The sequence below is a fragment of the Canis lupus genome, chromosome 10 (assembly GCF_003254725.2).
Source record: "Canis lupus dingo isolate Sandy chromosome 10, ASM325472v2, whole genome shotgun sequence".
NCBI lineage: Eukaryota > Metazoa > Chordata > Mammalia > Carnivora > Canidae > Canis > Canis lupus.
In genome coordinates this window covers 33,058,674-33,083,059 of record NC_064252.1, presented here as the reverse complement: position 1 = coordinate 33,083,059, position 24,386 = coordinate 33,058,674, and the positions used below count along the sequence as shown (strand labels likewise).

The 24,386-nt window shown below is 38.9% G+C and overlaps 1 protein-coding gene across 4 annotated transcripts in view; it reads left to right on the top strand.

The window, feature by feature from the left end:
- Positions 1-24,386, top strand: part of POLR3B (RNA polymerase III subunit B) — a 107,563-nt gene that overhangs the window by 38,303 nt on the left and 44,874 nt on the right. For 3 of the 4 annotated variants that reach the window (XM_025461969.3, XM_025461987.3, XM_025461994.3), the window contains exons 13-19: positions 6,464-6,625; positions 9,263-9,463; positions 11,466-11,628; positions 12,777-12,930; positions 15,791-15,865; positions 16,871-16,969; positions 20,933-21,060. In XM_025461969.3, coding sequence (XP_025317754.1) covers positions 6,464-6,625; positions 9,263-9,463; positions 11,466-11,628; positions 12,777-12,930; positions 15,791-15,865; positions 16,871-16,969; positions 20,933-21,060 — 982 coding nt within the window. The remainder of the gene's footprint in view (positions 1-6,463; positions 6,626-9,262; positions 9,464-11,465; positions 11,629-12,776; positions 12,931-15,790; positions 15,866-16,870; positions 16,970-20,932; positions 21,061-24,386) is intronic. The other variant, XM_025461979.3, reaches the window with a different exon arrangement.

Sequence of the window (24,386 nt, the reverse complement as noted above, 5' to 3'; positions counted from 1 at the left end):
CTTGCGTGTGAATCGGGGAGGGGGGGCGGGGGGAGGTGAAGGGGGAGACAAGTTCAGCTGGAATCCAGAAAATCTTTGTCATAACTTGAGACACAGAAGTCTAAGTGTAAAGGGCTAATTAAAATAGAGCTGAGCTTCTGTGATTTAGGTTAAGGGCATTTACTTCTGTTCAAGACGCTTTATTCAAGTTCCTTTTGCCAGTTTCCACAGGAAGTTGCTGCAATGGGCTTCTTCATCCCACTCACCCCTCTGCACCTGCTCCCATTCCCACATCCTTTTCTTTCCATGAGTGAACTGCAGGGTCTGCGTGGAAGAAAGGATTAAGCTCTCAGAGGAGGAAGTTTTCTTTTTTAGAACACTTCTGACATGGTATAGTCAAATTTAAGATCCGGGTTTTCCTATCTGCAGAGTGAATTTTAGTAGAAAGACGTGTCTAACTTAAAATCACATTCCACTTTGGAAATCTCACTTTGGTAGTAAGTAGCTTGAGAAGACTCATTTGTTTTGAATATCTTCATTATGAATCCAAAAACTACCTATGGGTTTATAAACATTCAAGAATATAGTCTGTTTGGAACTTGGAATATCTTTAGCTTACTGAGGTTCAGAATTTCCTTGTAAGTAAATGATGTGGTATGTAACACCTCAGTGATAATACTTTAATGTTTTGTTAGGTAACGTACATTACAAATATGTCAAGGCTTTTTCTTTTAAAGGAAAAAAAAGGCCTACAAAGGGACAAAAAACTAATGTAATTAATTTTACAGAGGAACTGAAGTACTTGTAATATCCATTATATTTTAATATTGAAGAAGTGTACTTGCTATTTATTAGTAGTGAGACACCTACTTAGGTGTCTCAAGACACCTAAGAACTTTTTTTTTTTTTTAAGATTTTATTTATTTATTCATGAGAGACGCAGAGAGAGAGGCAGAGACACAGGCAGAGGGAGAAGCAGACTCCATGCAGGGAACCTGACGCGGGACTCGATCCCAGGTCTCCAGGATCACACCCCAGGCTGAAGGCAGTGCTAACCTGCTGAGCCATCCGGGCTGCCCTAGTTTTAAGAACTTTATATAAATGACTGGTTATCTCTTGCTATGTGGCATGGTATCCCAAAACGGTGGCTTAAAACAACAACCATTACTTTATAACTTACAGCTTTATGGGTCAGGAGTTCAAGCAGGATTTGGCTGTTTGATTCTTCTGTTTTACATGGTGTTGGAGGTCAGTTGGTAGTATTCTACAAATGGCTGTGGGGAGGGCTGGAAGGCTGGTCTTGGCTAGGACCTGACCAGGGCTGTGGCTCAGAGCTCCAGACGAATGTTTCCCATCAATGAGACAGAACCCATGTCACCTTAATGAGCTAGGCTTCAGTTTCATTTATTTCTACTATATTGGAAGAAGCAGTTATAACTTCTACCCACATTTGGGCTAGTGGGAGGACTTGCGCCACACCTCTCAATGTGTAGTTCAAGGGTCAAACAGAAATTTCTTTAAAATTTAAAAATTTTTTTAAAATTTTTATTTATTTATGATAGAGAGAGAGAGAGAGAGAGAGGCAGAGACACAGGCAGAGGGAGAAGCAGGCTCCACGCACCGGGAGCCCGAAGTGGGACTCGATCCCGGGTCTCCAGGATCGCGCCCTGGGCCAAAGGCAGGCACCAAACAGCTGCGCCACCCAGGGATCCCTAAAATTTAAAAATTTTTAAATATTTTATTACATATAAGTTTTTTTGCTTATTTTTGGGTTTTGTAAAAATAGATTCATACTGGGGTGCCTGGCTTAGTTGGTTAATAAACATCTGCCTTTGGCTCAGGTCATGGTCTTGGAGTCCCAGGATCAAGCCCCATATCAGGGTCCCTGCTCAGCGAGGGGTCTGCTTCTCCCTCTGACCCTGACCCCGCTCATGCTTACTCTCTCACACTCTCACTCTCTCAAATAAATAAAAATACTTAAAAAAAAGGTTCATAATTTATTCATTTTTTGCAACATTTTTTGTCACTCAGCATTATATTTAATATTTATTTTGTTGCATGTCACTATACTTCCAGTTTTGTATTATATTCTATTGTATATATGGAATATGATGTGATATATAAGATATATATGATAAATAACACTTTATCCATTCTACCAATCATTTCTCTTTATGATTTCCCTTTTTAAAAATTATTAACATTTATATTTTCTAGTGCAAGAATTTCTACAAATAGGAATGCTTAGTCCTGGAGTCAAGTTAAATCTTCAGTTTAACTGGAGACTATCAGACTAGTTTCCCAAATACTTGTATGTTGACTGTTTATGAGTTCCTCATGATCTCCATCCTATGTCTTAGTATCAAACTTTAAAAACTTTTGTCTAGTGGGTGTGAAGTAGCATCTCCTTATGGTATTAATTTGCATTTTCCTTATTGATTTAAAGAGGTTTTTTTTTGTAAGTTTGGGTTTTGCTAATGATATACTCATGATGTCTTTCTATATATATATTTTTTTTCCTCTCTATTTTTCTCTTCTCTAAATTTCTTGTAAACCAGGAGTTAAATTCAGAGGCTAGATCATATTCAAATTCTCTCTCTCTCTCTTTTCTTTTTTGGCTAGTATGCTTTGTGGGTTGCACTATACAGTTTGCTGTTGTATCCTATCAGGAAGAATATGACTGGTTGTATCTACACTTTGTGCCATTGTAATTGGTCACTGGGTTTAGGTGTTTGGGCCCTGATTGATCTGTTTTAAAGTTCCCTATCAGCTTTTCTCCTGATGGTTTTATTTAACAGCTGATGGTGATCATTCCATTACCCTGATTAGGGCATGCAAAATAGTCATACTCTACTCTTTCTGCTTTTTTTTTTTTTTTTTAAGCTGGAGTTTTTTCAATAAAGAATATTTTTCATTATCATCTCTGGTTACCGAGACAATTTATATGGGAAAGGCAGGGTAAATGCTTGCTAGATTTTTTTAAACCAGGTTATAGACTATTGATTTAGCTATCTCATTTCTTCCACAGATGAAGGGTTTTTTTTTTTTTTCCTTTCTATCATCATAAACTTAGGAGTTTAACATTTTTACTTATTATTTTTATTTTTTTAACATTTTTACTTAAATGTTAGTATTACCATTTCCATTTTTTTTAAAAAAGGGATGCTAGTTTCTGATTGATATTTTGATTGAATTTATAGAATAATTTGGGGAGAATTGACATCTAAGTAATACTGAGTCTTCAAATCTGTGAACATAGTATATCTCTACTACTGAGATTCTCTTTAATGTCTCTCAGTAATGTTTTAAATACAGTTTCTTTTAGGGGCACCTGGGCAGCTCAGTCAGTTAAGCATCTGACTCTTGGTTTCTGCTCAGATCATCTCAGACTCGTGAGACTGAAGCCCGCATTGGGCTCAGTGCTCAGCTGGAGTCTGCTTAAGATTCTCTCTTTCCTTCTCCCTCTGTCCCACTCCCTGCTCATGCTCTCCCTCTTTCTCTTTCTCTCTCTCAAATAAATCTTTTAATAAAATTTAAATACAGTTTCTTTTTGTATACTAACCTTGTATCTTGCAGGCTTGCTGAACTTAATTGGTTCTAGTAGGTTCTGTTTTGTTTTTTTAAAGACTCTGAGATTTCTTACGTGGACATACATGTTATTTGCAAGTAATGGCAGTTTTACTTCTTCCCTTCCAACATTTATATATTTTCTTTTTCTTGCCCCTAGTTCCCTGAATGGTACCCCCAATCCCATGTTGAATAGAAGTGGTAAAAATGGGCAATCTGTCCTATTCCTCAATTTTATAAAGTGAAGCTTTCAGTTTCCTGCCCTTTCCTGTGGTATGCAGCTTTTGCTATGTACCAGTGCAGGATCCTTGACCCAGGACTGTTTCCTGCTCCTCTCAGGGAAAGTTGCAGTTTGGCTTCTGGTCCTCTTCCATCTGGCCTGGTATCTTTTCCTGGAATTGGTGGCCAAAGGGTTAACTGGCCTTCCTCCAGCGGTAGACTTGCTGTTCTTATTACTGGATGCAGGGCTTAATGGTGGGAGCAGGGGGACTTTCCTTTCCACCCTCAAGGACAGAAGGCTTCTTCTATCCCTTCTCAGTGCAGGTCACCTTTCCCTGGAACTATATTGGCAGGAGGGTTTCCTGATGCTTCTCTGGCAACTTAAAGATTTTGTTTCATATGAGCAAAAGTCCAAGGAAATAGGGTTTTGTTGCTTGTTCCAACGAAGGCATCTTTCTCAGGTCTTTTGTTTTATTTACTCCAGTCTTTTGTGAGCACTCCATGGAAAAGAACTTGTGAGTGCAAATCCTCTTGTGTCTGAGGCTCCAAATGATTCTAAGCTTCCATAGTAGCTCACATTTGGCATTTAAGAAGTCCTTAAAATTTTGTCTGATTCTTCTGGGGCAGACATCATCATCTTTGTCATATGTCCCATCTCTCTCTGGACAGACTGTCACCATTTGTATTCTGTTCACCTGGGTGCCTTGCAACCTTACCTCTCTGCTGGACTCCAGAAATACATGATTTTGTAGCCGATTTATCTTTTTTTATTAGAGTGGAAGGGATGTTGTCTTCTGGCTTTCTCCTTCCTACTGGATGTGGAATTTGCAAATCATTCATAAGCTCTCCACTCCCTCCAAATCCTAGCCTTCCTTCCATCTCTGGTATTCATCTGTTTCATGAAATCATTCATTAATGTTGTTTTCCAATAATCTTAGGATGAGGACTTAAACACTTTAATTTTTTTTTTCCTAGCATAGGCTGAGCTGTCTTGTTTCAGACTTTACTTTGGTCTCTGTTGCCTTTATATCATTCTCTGCTTATGTAGACTTGTGCCCAGACCACTAGTCTGAGGATTGGTATTGTCCATGGGCCAGTTTTCACTGGTCTGGAGAGGGATGAATAAGTATGGATGGTAAGGGTTTTATGGAGCAAATTGTATTTACTTCTTGTTTTTCTTCTGAGATTATTTGCTCTGCCTTAAAATGTCATTTTGAAATGAGATGATGTTAGAGTAATTGGTGGATATTGTATTATATAACCTTTTTATTAAGAAATATTACGTACAAAAAAGTTCATGAAACGTACATTTTAGCTTAACAAATTGTAATAAAACAGATACCTTTGTACATAGCACTCAGATTGAGAAAAAAAAATCATTTGAACAGTTTAGAAGTCATCCCTTGGGGATCCCTGGGTGGCGCAGTGGTTTGGTGCCTGCCTTTGGCCCGGGGCGCGATCCTGGAGACCCAGGATTGAATCCCACGTCGGGCTCCCTCCATGGAGCCTGCTTCTCCCTCCGCCTGTGTCTCTGCCTCTCTCTCTCTCTCTCTCTCTGTGACTATCATGAATAAATAAATAAAATCTTAAAAAAAAAAAAAAAACGGATGGGAGACTTTAAAAAAAAAAAATAGAAGTCATCCCTTGCCCACAACATGCTCCTACCTGATCAAAATCCTCCCCCAGCCTGATTTTTATGATATTCATATCCTTGATTTTTCTGTAGAGTTTTGCCATCAAATTATAGTTCAGTTTTGCTGATTTTGAACCTTGTGTCAGTGGAATCATACCATACATATTCTTTTGTATGTGGCTTCTTTCACTCAATATTATGCTTTTAAGATCCAGCCATGATTTTGTGCGTTTTTTTGTTCATTTTCATTGCTTTATAGTGTTCCATTATTTCGAATATGCCACAATTTGTCTAACTAAATATTATTTGTATGGCTTTCAGGTTTTAGTTCGTACAAATAATGCTGCTGTGAACATCTTGTATCTGTCTAGGGATGCCCATTTCTGTAGGGCAGTGATTTTCAAGGTGCCTTTCCCCCACCAGCAGCTCTGACATCTCCTGGGAACTTGTTAGAAATGCAAATTATTGGACCTGTTGAATTAGAAACTGTAGGGATGGGGCCAGCAATTTGCATTTTAACAATCCTTGAGCATTTTTACCACGCATGCTGATGTTTGAGAAGCACTGCTGTGGAGATGTACCTAGGGGAGGAACTGAGGGGGCATAGGGAAGATGAGATTAATGGCAAACTGTCCTCCTAGTAGTGGTACCAATTTACATTTTTACCAGAGATATAGGAGAGGTCCAAACAGCACTGTATCATCCAAGTTGTCAGACTTTTTAATGGTAATTCTTCTCCACCACCCCCTTTTTGGGATTTTAATTATCTTTATCTATAAAATTAAAACATAGGTCTCTGGACAGTAACATCTAAAAGTCTGGACGTGACTGGTCTAAATTAGTACAGAAATTATGTCACTGTTTTTGCTTTTATTGCCAGTGCCTAGTATAGTGATAAACACATAGAAAAATGCATATTTATCAAATTGAATTTTTGAATATTTCTTCGTTGTTAAGCAGTTTCTTCATCTTTTTTTAAAAAACAGTTTAATAGAGACCTAAAGTTTACTAAATAGATGAGTAATGCATCACCATATACTCTTTTTTTTTTTTTTTTTTTTTTAGCTTTTATCACTTCTTTTTGAAGATTTATTCAAAAAATTTAATTCTGAAATGAAGAAGATTGCAGACCAGGTGATTCCTAAGCAAAGAGCAGCTCAGTTTGATGTTGTGAAACACATGCGTCAGGACCAGATTACCAACGGCATGGTGAATGCCATTTCTACAGTAAGTCTTCAGTCATTTGTTTAGGGTTTCCTGACTTAGTTACACATCTATTCCATGAAATGGAAGTTCAAAGCACTTTGGGAATCTAGGTTAAAAAATACATTTATATTTAAAGGATGTTAACAAATCACAGATTTTCTACTTTGAAATACAGTCTACAGTTTAAATGTTAATCATTAGGAATTTTGATACTGTGTAGCTTTATTGCCAATTATAGTCCCTGTTTTAACAGGCAGTAAAAAAAAAACCGGTAACTCTTACATAGAGGGAAAATCTTTTAGTTTAACTGGTAATAGGCATTCTTTTAATGGATACTTCTTCCCATTTTTTTTCTGTAATAAAACTGACATAGTGGGAGTAGGTTTATTAATGATAGCTTTTGTTCACAACAATACAAAATGTTTCATTTCATTGTAAGTTTATATTCCTAAAAGGGCTATCAGCTGTGCCTCACATGAGTGATGAATTCAGGCCTGGGCAGCTGCTATGTACGCAGGGCTCCTGGCTGTTCATAAAGGCTTATCAGATAGGTTTTTGCTCCCTTTCTTAAAGCATCATGACTATAGGTCTATCTGATGAAATCTAGTTGTGCTTTGTATGCCAGACATAAAACTGGTTTTATAGATGGGATTTCACCCCAACAGAAGAATAGTTTGGTATAACATGTTTATTCCCTTAACAATGAAAAGAATTAGTGGCAGACTTGCTGCAGTGCTCATCTTTAGAAACTAGCCCATGAGTCCGTGTGAACAGCTCCTGCAAGGGACAGCTACCTCAAACTGGAGGTGAACCAGACCTTTGTGCCTGTGTAGGCTTGTTATATTCTTGTGGCCCAAACGTGTCAGAAACAAGATCCCTAGATGTTTGAGGAAAAGCCTCCAAAGAGCACTTGAACACACGTTTGTTAGAATTATTTTTTCTTGCTTTCTGACCCATGAGTTTCAGGTTATGATAGCTTTTTAAGGTAGTTCTTTTGCCCCTTAGTACTCTGCTTTACCGCCTGGAGAAAACTGCTTGTTGAAAAAGTTTGTAGTAGACCTTGTTGCAGGTATACCCCAGGATCAACTTCTAAAATTCTCTGTTACCATTAGGAGCATATTTTCAACACATAAGTTTTCTCAGAAGAGCATTTTTAGACTCCTTGTCTGTTTCTCCTCTCCCTTTCATTAGACTTGCACGGAATACTAGAACAAATCCTCTTGTTGGACATCTTGGCTTTACTCCCCATCTACTTCCTATTTGCCGGCAGCTGTGGCCTTCCTTTAGCTCTGTGTGGAATATTTATTTACCATCCTTATGCCTACTTGCGGGACATCGGTTTACTGAGCTTACCCCGTTCAGAGCAGAAAAGGAGTTAACCGAAAAAGCAACATGTGTTTAACCAGTGGAATAAATATGTTTGCTCCGTTTCTTCGCTTTGTAAAGGATAGTTTCTTCCTAGAATTTAACTCTTTTCCACATTATCGAAAAACTCAAGTTTCTGCAATGATAGCTCTTCCATAATAATGATTAAACTTTAGTGACCCTGGGAATGCCCCCAGGGTTACAAATTTTAATTCAAGCAGATTACCTATCTCCTCCTGAAACTCTAGCAGTTTTTCTCCTGTTAGGGTTTTTAACCTGGGATTCATGGGTCTTCCCTGGAAGTGGAATGTGAAATTTTGGTTCATGGGCCTACCTGCATTTTCCCCAAGAGAACAGACATCTCTTTCATCAGATTCTCAAAAGAAAAATAAAGAGCCACCATTTAGCAGATGTAATTTTTTTCTTTTGAATCGGAAAGATTATTGAATCAGTAATTTCTTTGACATCTTTAACTTCACTTTTCTAGTCATACTGTTTTTTCCTGTCCCATTGCCATGAATTGAAAATTTAACCATTCCTAACCTTCATCTTTAAATTACCTTTCAGAATAGTTAATGTGTATATTGGATACAACTATAAAGTAATATATTTAATATAACACGATATATTCAGTACGTACAAGAGAAACTAAATTTAATGTTCAAGATTTATTTCCTATGAATCTATTTTAAGATCAACATGATAGTCACAGAGAATATATACTATTTCTTCACGTGAATATATATATGCAATTTTTAGCCTTGATTAGGAAGCCAACAGTTTATTCATTATCCCTAATAACTGCTATTGGAGTCATTTTTCTGGTATTTTCTATTCGTGTATTTTCCTCTAATTAAGACAGATTTTGGAAGACATCCAAATAATGACATATTCCAACATGAAATTACTCTTTGAGCTACAAGCTACTTTTACCTCGTGTTCTATTAATGAGCTTATTGCTTCCAGTGGAAATCTCTGGTTAAACTGGTTTGTTCAGGATATTACCAGTTCTTCAGAAAGTAAATGTTGCAGTGTGATAAGGTTGATATATCAGAGCGTTCTGACCTGGTTGCTAGACACAGGTGATATTCATTAAACCCCTAGAAAGCACCAGTGAATGACCTGACTCAATTTTCATTTTAATTGTGGTATTTTGATTTCTGAATATACATTATGGCTCTAATTTCACAAATACATAGTTCCTGTGATGAGCTTCTCAGAGTAACTGTAAAGTACCAGGCAACATATGAACAGATCAGAAGTGGTCTTATGTCTTTTTTTTCTCCTCTACAGGGAAATTGGTCTCTCAAGAGATTTAAAATGGACCGCCAGGGTGTGACTCAAGTCTTGTCTCGCTTGTCATATATATCTGCCCTGGGCATGATGACAAGAATCTCCTCTCAGTTTGAAAAAACAAGAAAAGTGAGTGGTCCTCGTTCCCTCCAGCCATCTCAGTGGGGAATGCTCTGTCCCTCGGACACTCCTGAAGGAGAGGTAAGATACCCGAGGAGTCTCTGCTATGTCATAGGTAGTACCTGTTGGTGATGTTCTGCTTCTACCTCCATTTCTCTGGGGCATATCCTTTTTTGGGTCAGCCACTTATCTGGCAGAGAAATAATTGATGCAGCCTGTTAGGACAACATCAGTGTCCATTTGAAAACCAGTACTGACAAGGCATTCAATTTAGTATCTCACCTGATAGAAATACAGTCCCAGTTTTCTTACTTACTTTGGTTTATCACAAGAATCAAACCATGCAGTGAAGACAGGATAAGAATGTGAGGGAAAATTAAGAGACCCTCATCTTTGTTTGCAAAGATCTTTTTTAAAGCAACTCCTTACTTTCCTTAGGTGTACTTAGAGGGCATCAGACTTGCAGCCAACAGGGAGCACAGAACCAAGCAGCTTAAGTAGGTTTGCTTCTGACACACCACCACTTCTGCATCATGGCCCTTTCTCCCTCATGCTGACCGTTGTTGGTTTCACTGGATTCTGTTCATTGTAAACTTCTGGAAGAAGGAACTTTGTTAGGTTCACATTCTATCGCAAGCTCCTGGCACAGAGCTTCATTCATAGTAGATACCCCATAGATACCTGCTAAATGAATCAATACGTTAGTTACGATGTATAAAACATGTAAGTTCCAAAGTGTAGGAATTTGTTATGACTGGGGGAGGTGAAAATAGAAGTCCATATGAGTTAAGATTTTTAGAAAATTATCATTCCTATCTTAATTTATCTTAAACCATATGGAAATTCACACTAGAATTTATGCAGCTTGTCACAGTTGCATAATTTATAACCCTTGGGCTTTGGAACACTGAATTTTCCAGAGTTTGTTTCAGCTAACCTCAGTAAAGTACCTATGTTGTGCATCACTAGCAGATAATTTCAAAGAATCAAAGATACAGTCTTTACACATCAGATCTCAAGTGTTTTGTTTTCTACTTCCTGTGTTATGTCCTTGTTCATATTTTGCCTTAAATTTTTTTTTGGTTGTATAAAAATATAAAGACATTTTATTTCTTTTTCATTTTGAAGTAATTTCAGTTGTACACAAAAGTTGCAAAAATAGTACAAAGAATTTCTATAGTGCCTAACCTAGATTCCCCAAATATGAACATCTTACATGACCGTTGCTCAGTTATCAACCTTGTGAAATTCACATTGATAACAGGATTATAATCTAGATTATAGAATCTTACCTTATTCAAATGTTGCCAGTTATCCCACCAATATCTTTTTTCTGACCCGGGATTACACATTGCTTCCAGTTGCCACGTCTCCTTAAGTCTCTTAATCCGGAGCGATTCTTCAGTCTTTCCTTTGCCTTCTATGACCAACAAGCTTTATAGAGTACTGAGCATTGACTTTGTTGACTCTCTTATTTCTGGCCAGTTGTAGATTTTTAGGTCCCACATCTATTACTATTTTGTTTTACTGTTTCTATACAGTGTCATGTTAATGACTGTGGTGTTTCATTGTCTGGGCATAACAGTTTACGTAATCGGTTTCTTTTTTTTTTTTTTTTTTTTTAAGATTTTATTTATTTATTCATGAGAGATACAGAAGAGAGGCAGAGACATAGGCAGAGGGAGGGAGAAGCAGGCTCCATGCAGGAGCCCAATGCGGGACTTGATCCCGGAACTCCAGGATCACATCCTGAGCCGAAGGCAGACGCTCAATCACTGAGCCACCCAGGTGTCCCTCTGTTTCTTTTTTTAAGGCAGCATTCATGATGCCATCCTTATTTGCCATTTCACATAGTACTTTACTGAGCATTTCTGTGGCTAAATCTATGTTTGTATCCTTGCTTATTACCTTAGGATAAATTCCTCTGTGTATACGTTTAAGTCTTTTGTTTGAATCTCCAGACTGTCCCCCACAGGACTGTACTGCTTTGCATTGCCACCAGCAAAGCAGTGAGCTATTTTCAGACACAAACCGTACCTTGTATTACTCATGGCCATTCTTAGAAATGACTTTTGTTTTTTAGGCATGTGGTTTGGTTAAAAACTTGGCCCTTATGACGCACATCACAACTGACATGGAAGATGGACCCATTGTTAAATTAGCCAGTAACCTGGGGGTAGAAGATGTGAATTTATTATGTGGGGAAGAACTCTCTTATCCAAATGTGTTTCTCGTCTTCCTCAATGGTGAGTGTATCAAGGAGACCTGTTGAGCCTGATTAGTCTTGGGGAGGTGGAAGGAAGCCATATCATCCAGGTGCTTAAGGACAAATAAACCTCAATTCTGGGTCCAGGGGGCCTTAATTTAAAGGTAGAAAAATGGTGATAGAAACTGTTATCCCACTGGCTGGGTCCTTAGGGTCTTAGAGGTCCTGCTGTCAGAGCCCAAGGTAGCATTGCAGAAGCTAGCTGCCTTCTGCCCTTTGACAGCTGCCAGCTGATCTACAGCGATAAAGTTCAACGCAGTATCTTTAAGTTCAAGTTAAATATGTGAGACGTACTGCAAAAACTGACCAGTCCTGACAGCAAGTTGACTTATATTCAGCCACTTGATGATGGACTGTCAGTGGCCTGTAGCAAGAGGTCCCTCTCTTCAGTTCATGATTCAGTTGCTCCTTTCATCCCCTTCAGAGCCCTCCAGAGCCTTGGCAGCAAGTGTGTGCTCATCCTGACTACCTGGCTCCCATGCTCTTCTCCCCTTTCGCCTCATTCCAGGGGCATTAGTCCCTCCCCGTGTGGGCTGGTGAGAAGCAAAACAGGCCTGCTCCCTGGCCACTTCATTCAGGAAATCCCAGTGGCTAGCACGGAAAGAGCTCTTAGTCTGCATTGTCATCCAGGGCCCCTCTGAGTCCTCACATGGACCCTGGGGCACAAAGTCCACCTTCCTCATTTCGCAGATGACAATGGCAGGAAGAGCAGTTGAAGAAGAATAGCGGTACTCAGTGCTGGGCAGAGCAGCTCTAAGTGTTTGATGGAAGATCAACTCATTTTGTTCTCACATCAACCCTTTGGAAGTGTTAGAACCAGTGTTTGAACCCAGGTGGTCTGGACCCCGCATTCATAGTCCCAGCATGGTGCTGACCAATGAGGAAAATGAGGCTCACTTTTGCAACTTGGACTTGCATGTGGTAGGGCTGCCTCTCAACTCACGTCCTTGGCCACCCTCAGCTGCTCCGCTGTGTTGCCTTCCTGCAGCCTGTGGACTGGCTGCCCTGTGTGAAGAATAGAATTTTCAAATGAACTGCTCACTGCTGCTTTTCATCTTTATTGGGTGGATATTTCCAATTGAATAGATCTGGTTTTTTGTTCCTCTAGCAAATATTCTTTCTGCTTAGGTAACATCCTGGGTGTGATTCGAGACCACAAGAAGCTAGTGAATACATTTCGACTGATGCGAAGAGCAGGCTATATCAATGAATTTGTTTCCATCTCAACAAATCTCACAGATCGATGTGTCTATATTTCCTCTGATGGAGGAAGGCTTTGCAGGTATAAGTTGCTAAAAAAGAGTTTTTATGTGTACTTCTGAAAGAAATGTGCTTGTTTTTGTTTTTGAATCCACTTTCACCTTTTTCATTGTTGAGAGGACTTCAGTTAGCAGATCCCTCATGAATATGCATGTGGGTGCTGAGGACCCAAAGATTAATGGGGGTCAGTCTCTGCCCTCAGAGAGCTCTGTTCACGGTCAAAGCAGCAGTAATTACTAATAACCACCATGCTAGGAATAATGCTTACCTGCCATTACTGATGATTTCAGTAGATGTGCCACATGTAAGGCTTTTACTACATTCAGCTGTGTACGGGTGGATTACTATTTTCATTTAACAAACGAGGAAGAAGATATAAGTAACTTACTTAAAGCTAGATTGTGACAGGTCTGTTCTTTACTTGATAGTCCTTATAGTTCATTTGACTCCAACAGTCATGATTTTACCCACTGTATTCTCCTGCTGTGAGCTGAACTTTAAAGGATGAGTGAGATGGTGTTACCCTGGACGAAGGAGGAAAGGAGAAAGGCTAGGGAATGTCAGGAACAAAAACATGAAGGCATGAGCATGTTGCATTAAACCCTGTGGAAAGCAGGTGCCTTCTAGTCACTCAGCACATCTGAAGGGCTTGTAATGCTCAGGTCCTGGCCAAGAAGTCAGGGCAGAGATGAATAGGACAGGGTGTCTGGTCTTTGGGGAACATTCAGGGACATCCGTGAGGATCTTACCTTGTCTCGTAAGCTTCTGTGTGTTTTACTGTGGTCATTCCTTGTGGACCTCAGGTAGGGCTAGGGCCTAAGTTAGTGAGCTGACAATGGCTGGGGTGGTGGGAAGAGTTTGGGCTTCGACGTCTGTTAGAGCGGAGAATAGACCGCCCTTATCTGTCGAGTAGCCAGCTTCTCCTTCTAGTTACCCTCCTCACTTTCCTTTAGGACCTGCTCCTCCCCACTGGCAGTCTTCTCGGAACAGTCAGGTGCCCTCTCCTCCTCAACCAGAGGTCAGACATGTTATCCAAGCTAGGCCAGTCACACTCTCCTCAGAGAATTCAAATCCCAAATAGAATAACTCAAAGAATAAGTGGTTGGAACTGATTTATCCTGACAGCAGCACGTGTTGAGAGACTGCATGTTATTCCTCCCGTTCTGGAGCTTTGGGATCTTTTCCTTTGTGAGGCTGGGCATATTACCTTTTTGATGTTTTGTTTTGTTTTGTTTTGTTTATTGATTTTTTGTTTTTGGATTCTTATCCTTATAAATTCTTATGCTTTCAGTAAATTCCTTTAAATTTTTTTAAAATTTTTATTAGTAAATTCCATTTTTGCTTACATTAGCCAGAATTGGTTTCTGTTCTTTGCAACCAAAGAACCCTAGGTGATGACATACCTGTTTGAGTCCTGACTTCTCACTTACTAACTTGCGTGGCTCTGATTGTATTACTTTCCTTGGCTGAAAAAAATGTAAATAATCATAATACCCCCTAGGACTGTCCTGAGAACTAAGTGGTAGACAGTGTGGTCAGGGCCTTGTAGATGCCAGGCATGTAGCAGGTGCTTACCTATAGCTATTAACATAATCCGTTCGGTTCGGTGGGGAAAAAAGTAATGTGTTCTTAGTTCTTAGGTTACTACTCTTTCTTGGGGTTTTTCTCTTTAATTACATCCAGTATATGATGGGATAGTCTAAAAAACAAATTCATTTTTAGAAGTCAGTTTATACCGGCCTGACATAGATCTGGACGTACAGGTAGTTTATGGAATAAATAGAACATGAGTGAGGTAGCTGTGACCTGTGCCATCTCCTGCTCCCACGTCCGTCCCTATCCTCACTTTTGAATCTCGTAGCCTCTGCTTGCTGTAGCCCTTGAATGAGGTAGCAGTGCTCTCTGCCTCCCTCAAGAAAAAGCCAAGATTTTGAGGTAATGTTGATTTCCATGAAAAGTTCATTCGGTTTATTTTTTCAGCAACTTGTGTTCCCTTTTTGTAATTGTGCAGCTCTTCTTAACTGTTCAAAAGTGCTCATTAGTCCTCAAATAGTTATTTGGACTTTAGGGTAGAGCGCACAAGTGTCTGCTGGTTGCTCTCTCCTCTCTGTAAGAGCCGCTTATCCAAATAGCAACAGCCCTTGATGTCTTGGGGCCGCATGCCATCCTTTGTGTCCGTATTTCCTTGTGGTGGCGAGGCCCTCAGCAGCAGATCACCACTGACAGTTACAGGTTAATCTACCAGAATGGGGAGACCGAAAGCTCTCTCTACCTTAACACCCGTTATCTCACTAAAAATCACAATGTAAAAAGCTTTATTCTCTGTGAACATGTAGCCTTAGGTAACCTGCCAGTGTAGCCCTGTGATGTCTGTCCAAAAAGAAGCTGACGTTCACCAGACTTTCACTACAGGACACATTGTTATTCTCAATGACAATTCTCTGCCTGCGTCTTGGGGAGCAGGCCCCATATTTCCTCTGTGAAATCCTATGAAATGCCTTTGGTATGATGCGTTTATACTCTTTTAAAAAAATAAAGCATGAAGGATTTTGTTTCCTTTCTAGGTCTTATTATTTTTGTGTTGCCTTTCCATTTAAAACCAGATATTTCCTAAGATAGTTGGAGGAAGTCCTGTTTGTGCATACATGTGCACACATACAAACATTGTTGGCATGTGTGCCTGTGCCTGTATATGGGAGAGAGAGTAAAGAGGCCCCAATGTATTTGCACATGCAGAGAATACCTGGTGTCCTCAAGGCAGTCTAGGAATCAGTTTGATTATATCCCAGCTTCCCTCATTTCACTATAGTGAACTTACTTGCTGACTTAATTCTTTTGAACTACTATGATTTTTTTTTTTTTTTTTTTTTTTTTCATTTCAGACCCTACATTATCGTTAAGAAACAGAAGCCTGCAGTCACAAATAAGCATATGGAAGAGCTGGCTCAGGGATACAGGTAAATGACCAAAAGCAAAACTTCTCAAACTCTGTAATATTTATTTATATAATTTAATCAGCAACAACATTATTTGATCTGAGCTTTTAAGAAAAGAGTATTTTCATTTTTAGTCTCTTAATTCCTCCCTACCAAATGTATCAGCCTGTTAACCCATTCCTCTCTGTGTGAACTTGCGTAGACTTTGTAAAATATTTACCAGTTTGTATCATGAGGATCACAGAGTGTTGGTGTAAATTAGCACACTATGAAGTAACAGGGATATATCAATGTCAGTGCTGGGTCTCTCATCATAGGGGCTCTTAAAAGTCATAGAAGATATTTTCAGAAGTGGGAACCAGATTAGGGCACGTTGGTGGCTCAGTCAGTTAAGCATCCAATTCTTGATTTTGGCTCAAGTCTTGATCTCAAGGTCATGAGATCCAGCCCCGTGTCAGGCTCTGTGCTGGGTGTGGGAGCCTGGTTAAGATTCTCTCTCTCGGGCAGCCCCTGTGGCGCAGCGGTTTAGCGCCGCCTGCAGCCCAGGGCGTGATCCTGGAGAGCCGGGATCGAGTCCCATGTTAGGCTCTCTGCATGGAGCCTGCTTCTCCCTTTGCCTGTGTCTCTGCCTCTCTCTCTCTCTGCATCTCTATGAATAAATAAATAAAAAATCTAAAAAAAAAAAGTTTAAGCCCTAAAAAAAAAAAAAAAGATTCTCTCTCTCCCTCTGCCGCTCCCCTCGTGCAGTACACCTCACTTTCTCTCTGTCTCTGTCTCTCTCTCTCAAACAAAAACAGGGAGAGGAGTGAGTGACCAGATTGACAAATACCATGGATGTTTTTGTTTCAATGATTTGCCTTCATTCTGTGATCCATGAATAACATGTTTCAAGCATCCCAATGTATGGTACTTTCTGGGAGAGAAAGGTGCTTTGGATATAAATGAAAGCTGGTATCCTCCATTATCACACATAAAGCATTGCAGTAAAATTTATTAATTATGTATATTTCACCAATATTTTCCCAGGAATTTTGAAGACTTCTTACATGAGAGTCTGGTTGAATATTTAGATGTGAATGAAGAAAATGACTGTAACATCGCACTCTATGAACATACAATTAATAAGTAAGTAATAATAACAACCATAATTAACACCTGTTCTGATTATAGAAATCACCGTTTCATTTCATCTCTTCTGTAGTGTTCCCTATTAGTAGGATCTGTTAAAAGTGTACTATCCTTTTATAAAGTATAACCTATCATTTATCTCAATGTAGGATTATCACAAAACTGCTAACAATTTTTAGACTTAATTATCTTTTCTATTCATTTTACACTTAGTGTATATGTTTTGAAAGGAAGTGCTTCTCTGATTCTGAAATTTGATAACTGTCAAAATTGAAATAATGGATCACACTATGGAAAGATGGATTTCTCTCTTCTAGAGAAGACATCTGATTTCTTGTTTATACAGGAATTCCATATGTTTTGTGTTATAAGGATGTCTCTAAACTTATATGCAGTATAAACAAGAAATAGTAATATGTTGATATTTCAAGAATAGTAATATTTTTAGAAGCATCTGTTCTACTTGAAATACATTAGAAAACATTTATATAGCTTTCTGTTTGCTGTGTGTGACTGGTGGTACTACTTACCTGAAACTGGAGTTTTTGTACTTTTATTGTTAAATAATTAGGGAGTTTGATACACCTATTTTAGGTCTTCAGTCAAGAAAGTACTTTTCTGTTTTCCTGCTACCAAATGAAAAATGTACTACTTCATTAGTTTCTTATTATAATTTAGTAAACATTGATTTTCAGTCAAAATCTTTATTCCTTAAAGGTATGACTCTAACAAAGTACTATACTCCTCATTTGAAGATTGAGTAAAATACAAAGGAGTATGTTGGTAGTATGTAGTAACCTTGTGTAGTGTGGTGTGTAGTAACCCGGTGAATAGGAATCCGTCCTTCTTGTTTCTCAGCTAGAAACCTCAGTTTCAGCCTTGACTCCTCTACGCCCACATCCAGGCCCTTAGCTTATCATGTCGACCTTCAGCGCTCTCAACCCTTTCCACCCCTCCATCTGCCACCCTCATCTAGGCTGCTGCCATTGCTTGCGTGGGGACTTGCAAGAGGCTCCTGACTCTATTGCACTTGTTCTCATATAGTCTTCTTCATCGGTGAAAGTGCTCTTTTCCCTTCTCTTCTCAAACCCCCAGTGGGTTCCCTCTCCCTTGGAAATCCTTACAGATCTGCCTACCCCTCCTGGTACCTGCAGCACTATCTCCTACCCCTCCTCTTTAACTGCTTCCTCACACCTCAAGCGTGTTTCTGCCTTAGCATCTTTGCACTGGCTGTCCCCTCCCTGGGATGCTCACATCCTTCATGACTCACTCCTTCACCTCCTGGTCTTCCTCAGAGGTCACCTTCTCAGTGCTATTTCCTGATGACCCCAATTAGATAGATACCCCTCCTCTGTGCACCCTCTTCTCTGCTGTATTTTTCTTTTTCTTTTTTTTTTTAATATTTTTATTTATTTATTAGAGACACAGAGAGAGAGGCAGAGACACAGGCTGAGGCAGAAGCAGGCTCCATGCAGGGAGCTCGACGTGGGACTAGATCCTGGGTCTCCAGGATCAGGCCCTGGGCTGAAGGCGGCGCTAAACCACTGGGCCACCCAGGCTGCCCTCTGCTGTATTTTTCTAATGCTTATTACCTTACAAAAAGATCTATAAAATGTGTATTTTATTGACTTATCTGTCTTATTTGTCTTATTTATTTGTCTTATTTGTCTCTCCACTAGAAGCTTCACAAAAGCAGATTTTTCTTATTCACTGTTAAAAAGGAATGCAGCCATTAGTATCAGCACCAATCATCCAAATACATTTTGTTTCAAAAATAGAAAAACTGTGGTATTCTGTAATTCATCATTGTGACCTTTTTTTCAATGTGGACATGCATGAAGTAAAAAGATTGAACCCCCTTCTTCCCTATCCTACTGAACTCCAGCCTCCAGACATCACCAGTGCCAGTGGTTTAATGTATACTCTTCAGTTTTTTCCTAAGTGAATATAAACATATATACATGACCTCAAGGCAATGTATTTCAGTTACCTTCATTTTTAAAGTTAGCATCATTATCAACTTTATCATTCTAGATATTTTTCTATATTAATGTCTACTTGTATGTTTATATAAATATATTACTTTAATTTCTTTATATTACATTGTCTGACTACACATAGTTTATTTAACCTATTAATGAATATTGAGACGCTTTCCAGTTTTTCTGCTGTTGGAAACAACAGGTTACTGAGTCTTCATTTGAGCCAAGTTTAAGGCCCTTATACACGTTGTCTAGAAAGTCTTCTATTTCCTGTTCAGGACAGAAGATTATGGTGGTTATCTTTTTTAATAGTAGTATCCTCTTTTGTTTGACAAAAGTCAAAATCCAGAGCATTTAGACTTTGAATAATTATTAGGTAATGTATGATCTCATTTTATATATATTGTGTTACAAAAAAAGAAGAAACTTAGGTCTGTATCTTGTTCATTTTCAGCTTGCTCGAATCTGTACATCTGAAAAAGTAGTTTTTATTTATATGGGGCAATTGGCCCATATTGTCAAATTGGCCAATATTTAAACAAAATGATACATTTAAAGCAAACTCTGTTTTACTCTAGGCCATAAAATGTCACTATAAGCTGTTTCTCTTTAAACACACACACACACACACACACACACACACACACAAAGAAAACAAATCCTAGCCCTTTCCCTCCCTGCTGACAAAGGCCTAAGCTGTCTGAGAGAGTTGGAGTTCTGCTAGATCATAGGGTCAAAACTATCTTCTTCAAACAAAGAGCTGCATGGAAATCCTCTGTAACTAAACTAGGGACATAATTCATACAGGTATTGAAAAAAAAAAAACTCAATGGATAAGTGGGAGGTCATTTGCCATGTGCGCTGCAACTAATTTTCCACAAAGGGCTGGATTATCTTGGAAATCCCTTGTCCTCACAGGTACTATAAACCATTGAAATTACTGAAGTTATGCCTTACGAGTACTTGAAGAAGGAATATAGGGGATCAGCAGACTGCACAGACACTACATGTGATGTCTGTTACTTCCAGCAAGATCCAGAAAAATCTGGCTGCCCTTCTCCCCTTTGAAATACCTGAGTTGCTATATCAGTTAGCCAAAACTGGGATTTTTACAATAATATGTTACAAAAGCAGCCACAATTTTAACACCTACTAGATAAAGTCTTACTTTATATCCAGTTCCTACAGCTGAGTTGTCCAAAAAAATACCATGCAAGTCCATACACTGAAGTTTTCCAATAGCCACACTGAAAAAAAGCAAAAAGAACCAAATAAAGTTAATCTTAATAATTTTATTTAACTCACTCTATCTAAAATATTGTATGTCAACATGCAATCAGTATAAAAACTTTGAGGTTTTTTTTTTCCTACAAGGCTTCAAAATCTGCTGTGCACTTATAGCACATCTCAATTTGAAGGCTAAATGTTTATTGGAAATACCTTATCTGATCATAACATTTACAGTTGAAAAAGTAGATTCACAAGTGTAAGTTGTTACAAACATAACTCAAAGGCTTTTGAGTAACTGAACTGAGTTATTTAAATTTGAGTTTTAAAATGTAAAGTGATTAAAATTAAGTAAAATAAAAAATTCAGTGAAAAGTGCTGAACAGCCACACTTAGCTGGTGGCTGTGGTCTTGGTCCCATTAGGTCTGTGGTAACTTTCTGAAATGGGATATATTCTTCTCTAAGATGGTAATACAACTTTGCCATTGACACAAGTTGGAGAAGTGAAGAAAAGCAGCCCACTCATCCATGTGGATATCAGTTTTACTAGAATCAGATTTTATTGTTCTTGAGGTTTTATATAAATTACTTATATATTTTTTACATATAAATTTTCATAAACATTTATATAAACTTGCACATTTTGTTGGAGCCCTTTGGGGACCTTGCTGATAATATTTTTATGACCTTTAAGAGAGACTTATTTTGGTCCTTGGTTTCTAAAATGTCTGTTCTTAATTAACTTGACAGGGATACCACCCACTTGGAGATTGAGCCCTTTACTCTCCTTGGTGTTTGTGCCGGCCTCATCCCATACCCTCATCACAACCAGTCCCCAAGAAACACATATCAGTGTGCCATGGGGAAGCAAGCCATGGGTAAGATTTCCTTCTTGAACTTGGTTCTAAGTACTTGAATAAAAAGATTTAAGTCTTTATTTTTACTTTACTAGTATTAAATGTTTGGCTAAGTCAGGCATTGCTAATACCCAAGTGTCACTAACCTCAGAGGGCTTGCAGATGCCACTGCCATATCTAAAGCATAAAAAAAAAAAAAAAAAAAAAGGAAAAAAACCTCTCTGAACTTATTCCTTTGACCAAACAAGGGGATGTATAATAAATGTCACAGAATGATGAGGGGGTAAATATAAAGAGAAAAGCTCTATAAAGCTCTATGAAGTATAAGTTGTGAACCAGGAGAAATGGAAGCAAGAGCAGGAAAACACAAGTTTTAAGGGAAGAAAGGGAAAGGGAATAGAGTCGAAGATGCACAGTGTGTATTAGAAGGCATTCATGATGGTCTTGGTGATAGTCATTGAGCACATTACATCCTTGCAGTTCTCCTGTAGCTTCTGAAACATCCAGTTCATGTCACACCAAAATCTGAATTCATTTTCCTTCCTTCCTTCCCTTTTAATTGATTATCCATTGCTAACACTTATTGAGCATCATGGATAGACCAGATGGTGAGGCTAGAACCTGAAAATGGAAGGGAGAGAGAGCCCTGTCCCCAAGGAGTTCACAATCTAGTAGGAGAGCCCAACAAGTACAACTGTAGTTGAATATATATGATAAATGCTGTAGTAGACCAGCAGCTAAACTCTCGAGGAATGAGAACAGAAAGATCACTTGAAGTTGAGAGTAGGTTGTTTCTGAAGAATAGAACTAAAGAGCCTTGAAAGACCTTGAGTATTTTTTATAGGCATGGAAATAGAAGCAAGCATTGCATGGGGATCTTGGTGCTTTGGTATGGCTGTTAAACATAATAGGAATATAGTCTGTACTGGAGAGGTACCACAGAATAAGGAGTTTGGGTTTTATCTTGAAGGTGATACAGAGAGGCTACGAGGCCAAAAAAACAAAAGTTTTGCTTATAAACTTTTTTGGAAGTGTTTTTAAAAATAAGCTTAATACATTTATTTTCATATATGTCTATGATGTCAATATGATATGTCATTTCTGGTTTAAGTATGCTACAGGGGGCTTCATGAAGAAACTAAAAGGTTTTTGCATTGCCTTTCGGTAACAACCAGAATGCATTTAGCTTCTCAGTTACCAGCAATCAGCTGCAATTGACTATGGCTTGACGGTTAAGGAATCCTCCATCTTATCCTGGAGTAAACAGTGTGTATTTCTTTTCTGAGTTTTTATACTGTCCTTTTGGTTGTCAAAACATGTTGTCCTGCAACCATTTACCTGAATGATGTAATGCTTCGACAGTTTGGAATAATTCCCAGTGGGAAAATCTAAACAGCGGCTCATCAATTTCGTCTTTTCCATTCATCCTCAGCAGCAACGTAGTGATTTCCCGCGTGTGCTTGTGACTTGCTAACAAGTTGAAATATACAGTACTGAACCCTGTGTGTCATGAAAGGGCTATCACTTCTATTGGGTTTACCAAACCATTTTGTTTCATGATGTGAATCCTGGCTGAAACAATACACCTTTTGTGTAGAACCTTCAGAATTAACGGAAGACTAATCACTTCATCACTAATGCCACTCCTTGGTTGTGTTTGAAGATTAAAACAGAAAGGGCTACAAATTTATCTCCACTTGGTGAATCTTTTTTTTTTTTTTTTTAATAAAGAAGTGACTTGAAGGAAAGAAATAATATTTTTATTTTTGTAACTCCTCACCCTACAAAAAAAAGCCTTTATTTTGTGGCCATGAGTATCTGAAACGTTTGGTTAGTTACCACACACAGTTAAGCAGGATCAGTGTGTACAGAAAGCCAATTCAGTGTCTGTAGAGTTCTTTTGTAGTTTTCTGTGTGAAGGTTTTTTTTCTCGTTTTGTTTTGAGTGTCATTTGCAATTCATTGTCTGTGTTTTCTGAGGTTGGTGTATTCAGCTGCTCTGACCCTGGGTCCTGCACATTTAGCTCCTTGGATACAATCCTCTGACGTTACTGCTGACGCTAGGAAGACAAAAGCCACTGAATATCTTAAGTAATAAAAAAAAGGCTTTGTTACTGTTTGTTATTATAAAACACCTGACTGGAAAGAAAAGCATCAAGATAAAAGTACATTCAAAGTTGGCACATTACATGACCACGTTTCTCTTTGGACACTCAAATAGCTGCAGAAGTACTGAGCGAGGTCTGTATGAAAAATCACAAAAGGAACAAGGCCGGCAGAGGGAGAAAACCCACAGCAGAAACCCAGGTCTGTAAAGCAGACCTGGCACTTTGAGTTGGACTTCTCTGAGTTATTTTAATTCCATGCAGTCTTGGCAGCTGATAACTAAAAGGCACGTTATCCCATTTTAAGTATGAGCCATTGCTAAAGACTATATACATCTCAGAGATTCTGTGTGAATGTTCTGAAGTAATATTTTAACTGCTGTTCATCCCTGAGTCCATGTGGAAAATGGAAGACAGTAGCCCAGAATTAAATCATTGCATATTCTAACCAACCTGGAAGATATGCTACCTAATTTTCACTACCAACCGCCGCCTGCCCCCAGTGAACAGTGATGAAATGAGAGAAAGTCATTTTTCTATCACTATGAAGGAGATCAAGACAAGCACAAAGTGCAGACTAAAAGCCTTACCTTGTACGTTGAGAATGAGTTCACTTTAGTAAACATGAAACACCAGCTGAGATGTTTCTTTTTCTTTTTTTTTAAGATTTTATTTATTCATGAGAGGCAGAGACACAGGCAGAGGGAGAAGCAGACTCCCTCCGGGGAGCCTAATGTGCCCTAAGTCGAAGGCCAACACTCAACTGCTCAACCACTGAGCCATCCAGGCATCCAAGCAGAGGTGTTTCTTAAGTCTAGGGCTCTTTCACTTGTTGATAAAGTACAGGTTTCCACATTACACCTTACTGTGCTACTGAGGAACACCATATCCTTGGATATGGCTCTGTTGTGACAAGGTTCAGAACAAGAAGCCAGGTAGACATGTCTGGAAATGGCCAGGTCTCCAGGTCAGTCAGCCCTACAAGTAAAAGTTGTTTGTTGGAGCTGCATTGTGTGTACCTTTTGGCACCAGATGCCATGTCCACATGAGTCACACTTTCATATCCTGTCCATTTTATTAGTTGGCAATCCTCTAGTGGAACACTTTTTCCTGGTTAAAAGGATCTTTCAGTCACTATCAGCTCAGTTAATGAATATGCATCACATACCTCCCCTAGCCATGGCCTCTTCCCAACCCCCCTTCACCTCCAAATTGCTGGGACTTTTTTTCCCCCCTTTTTTTT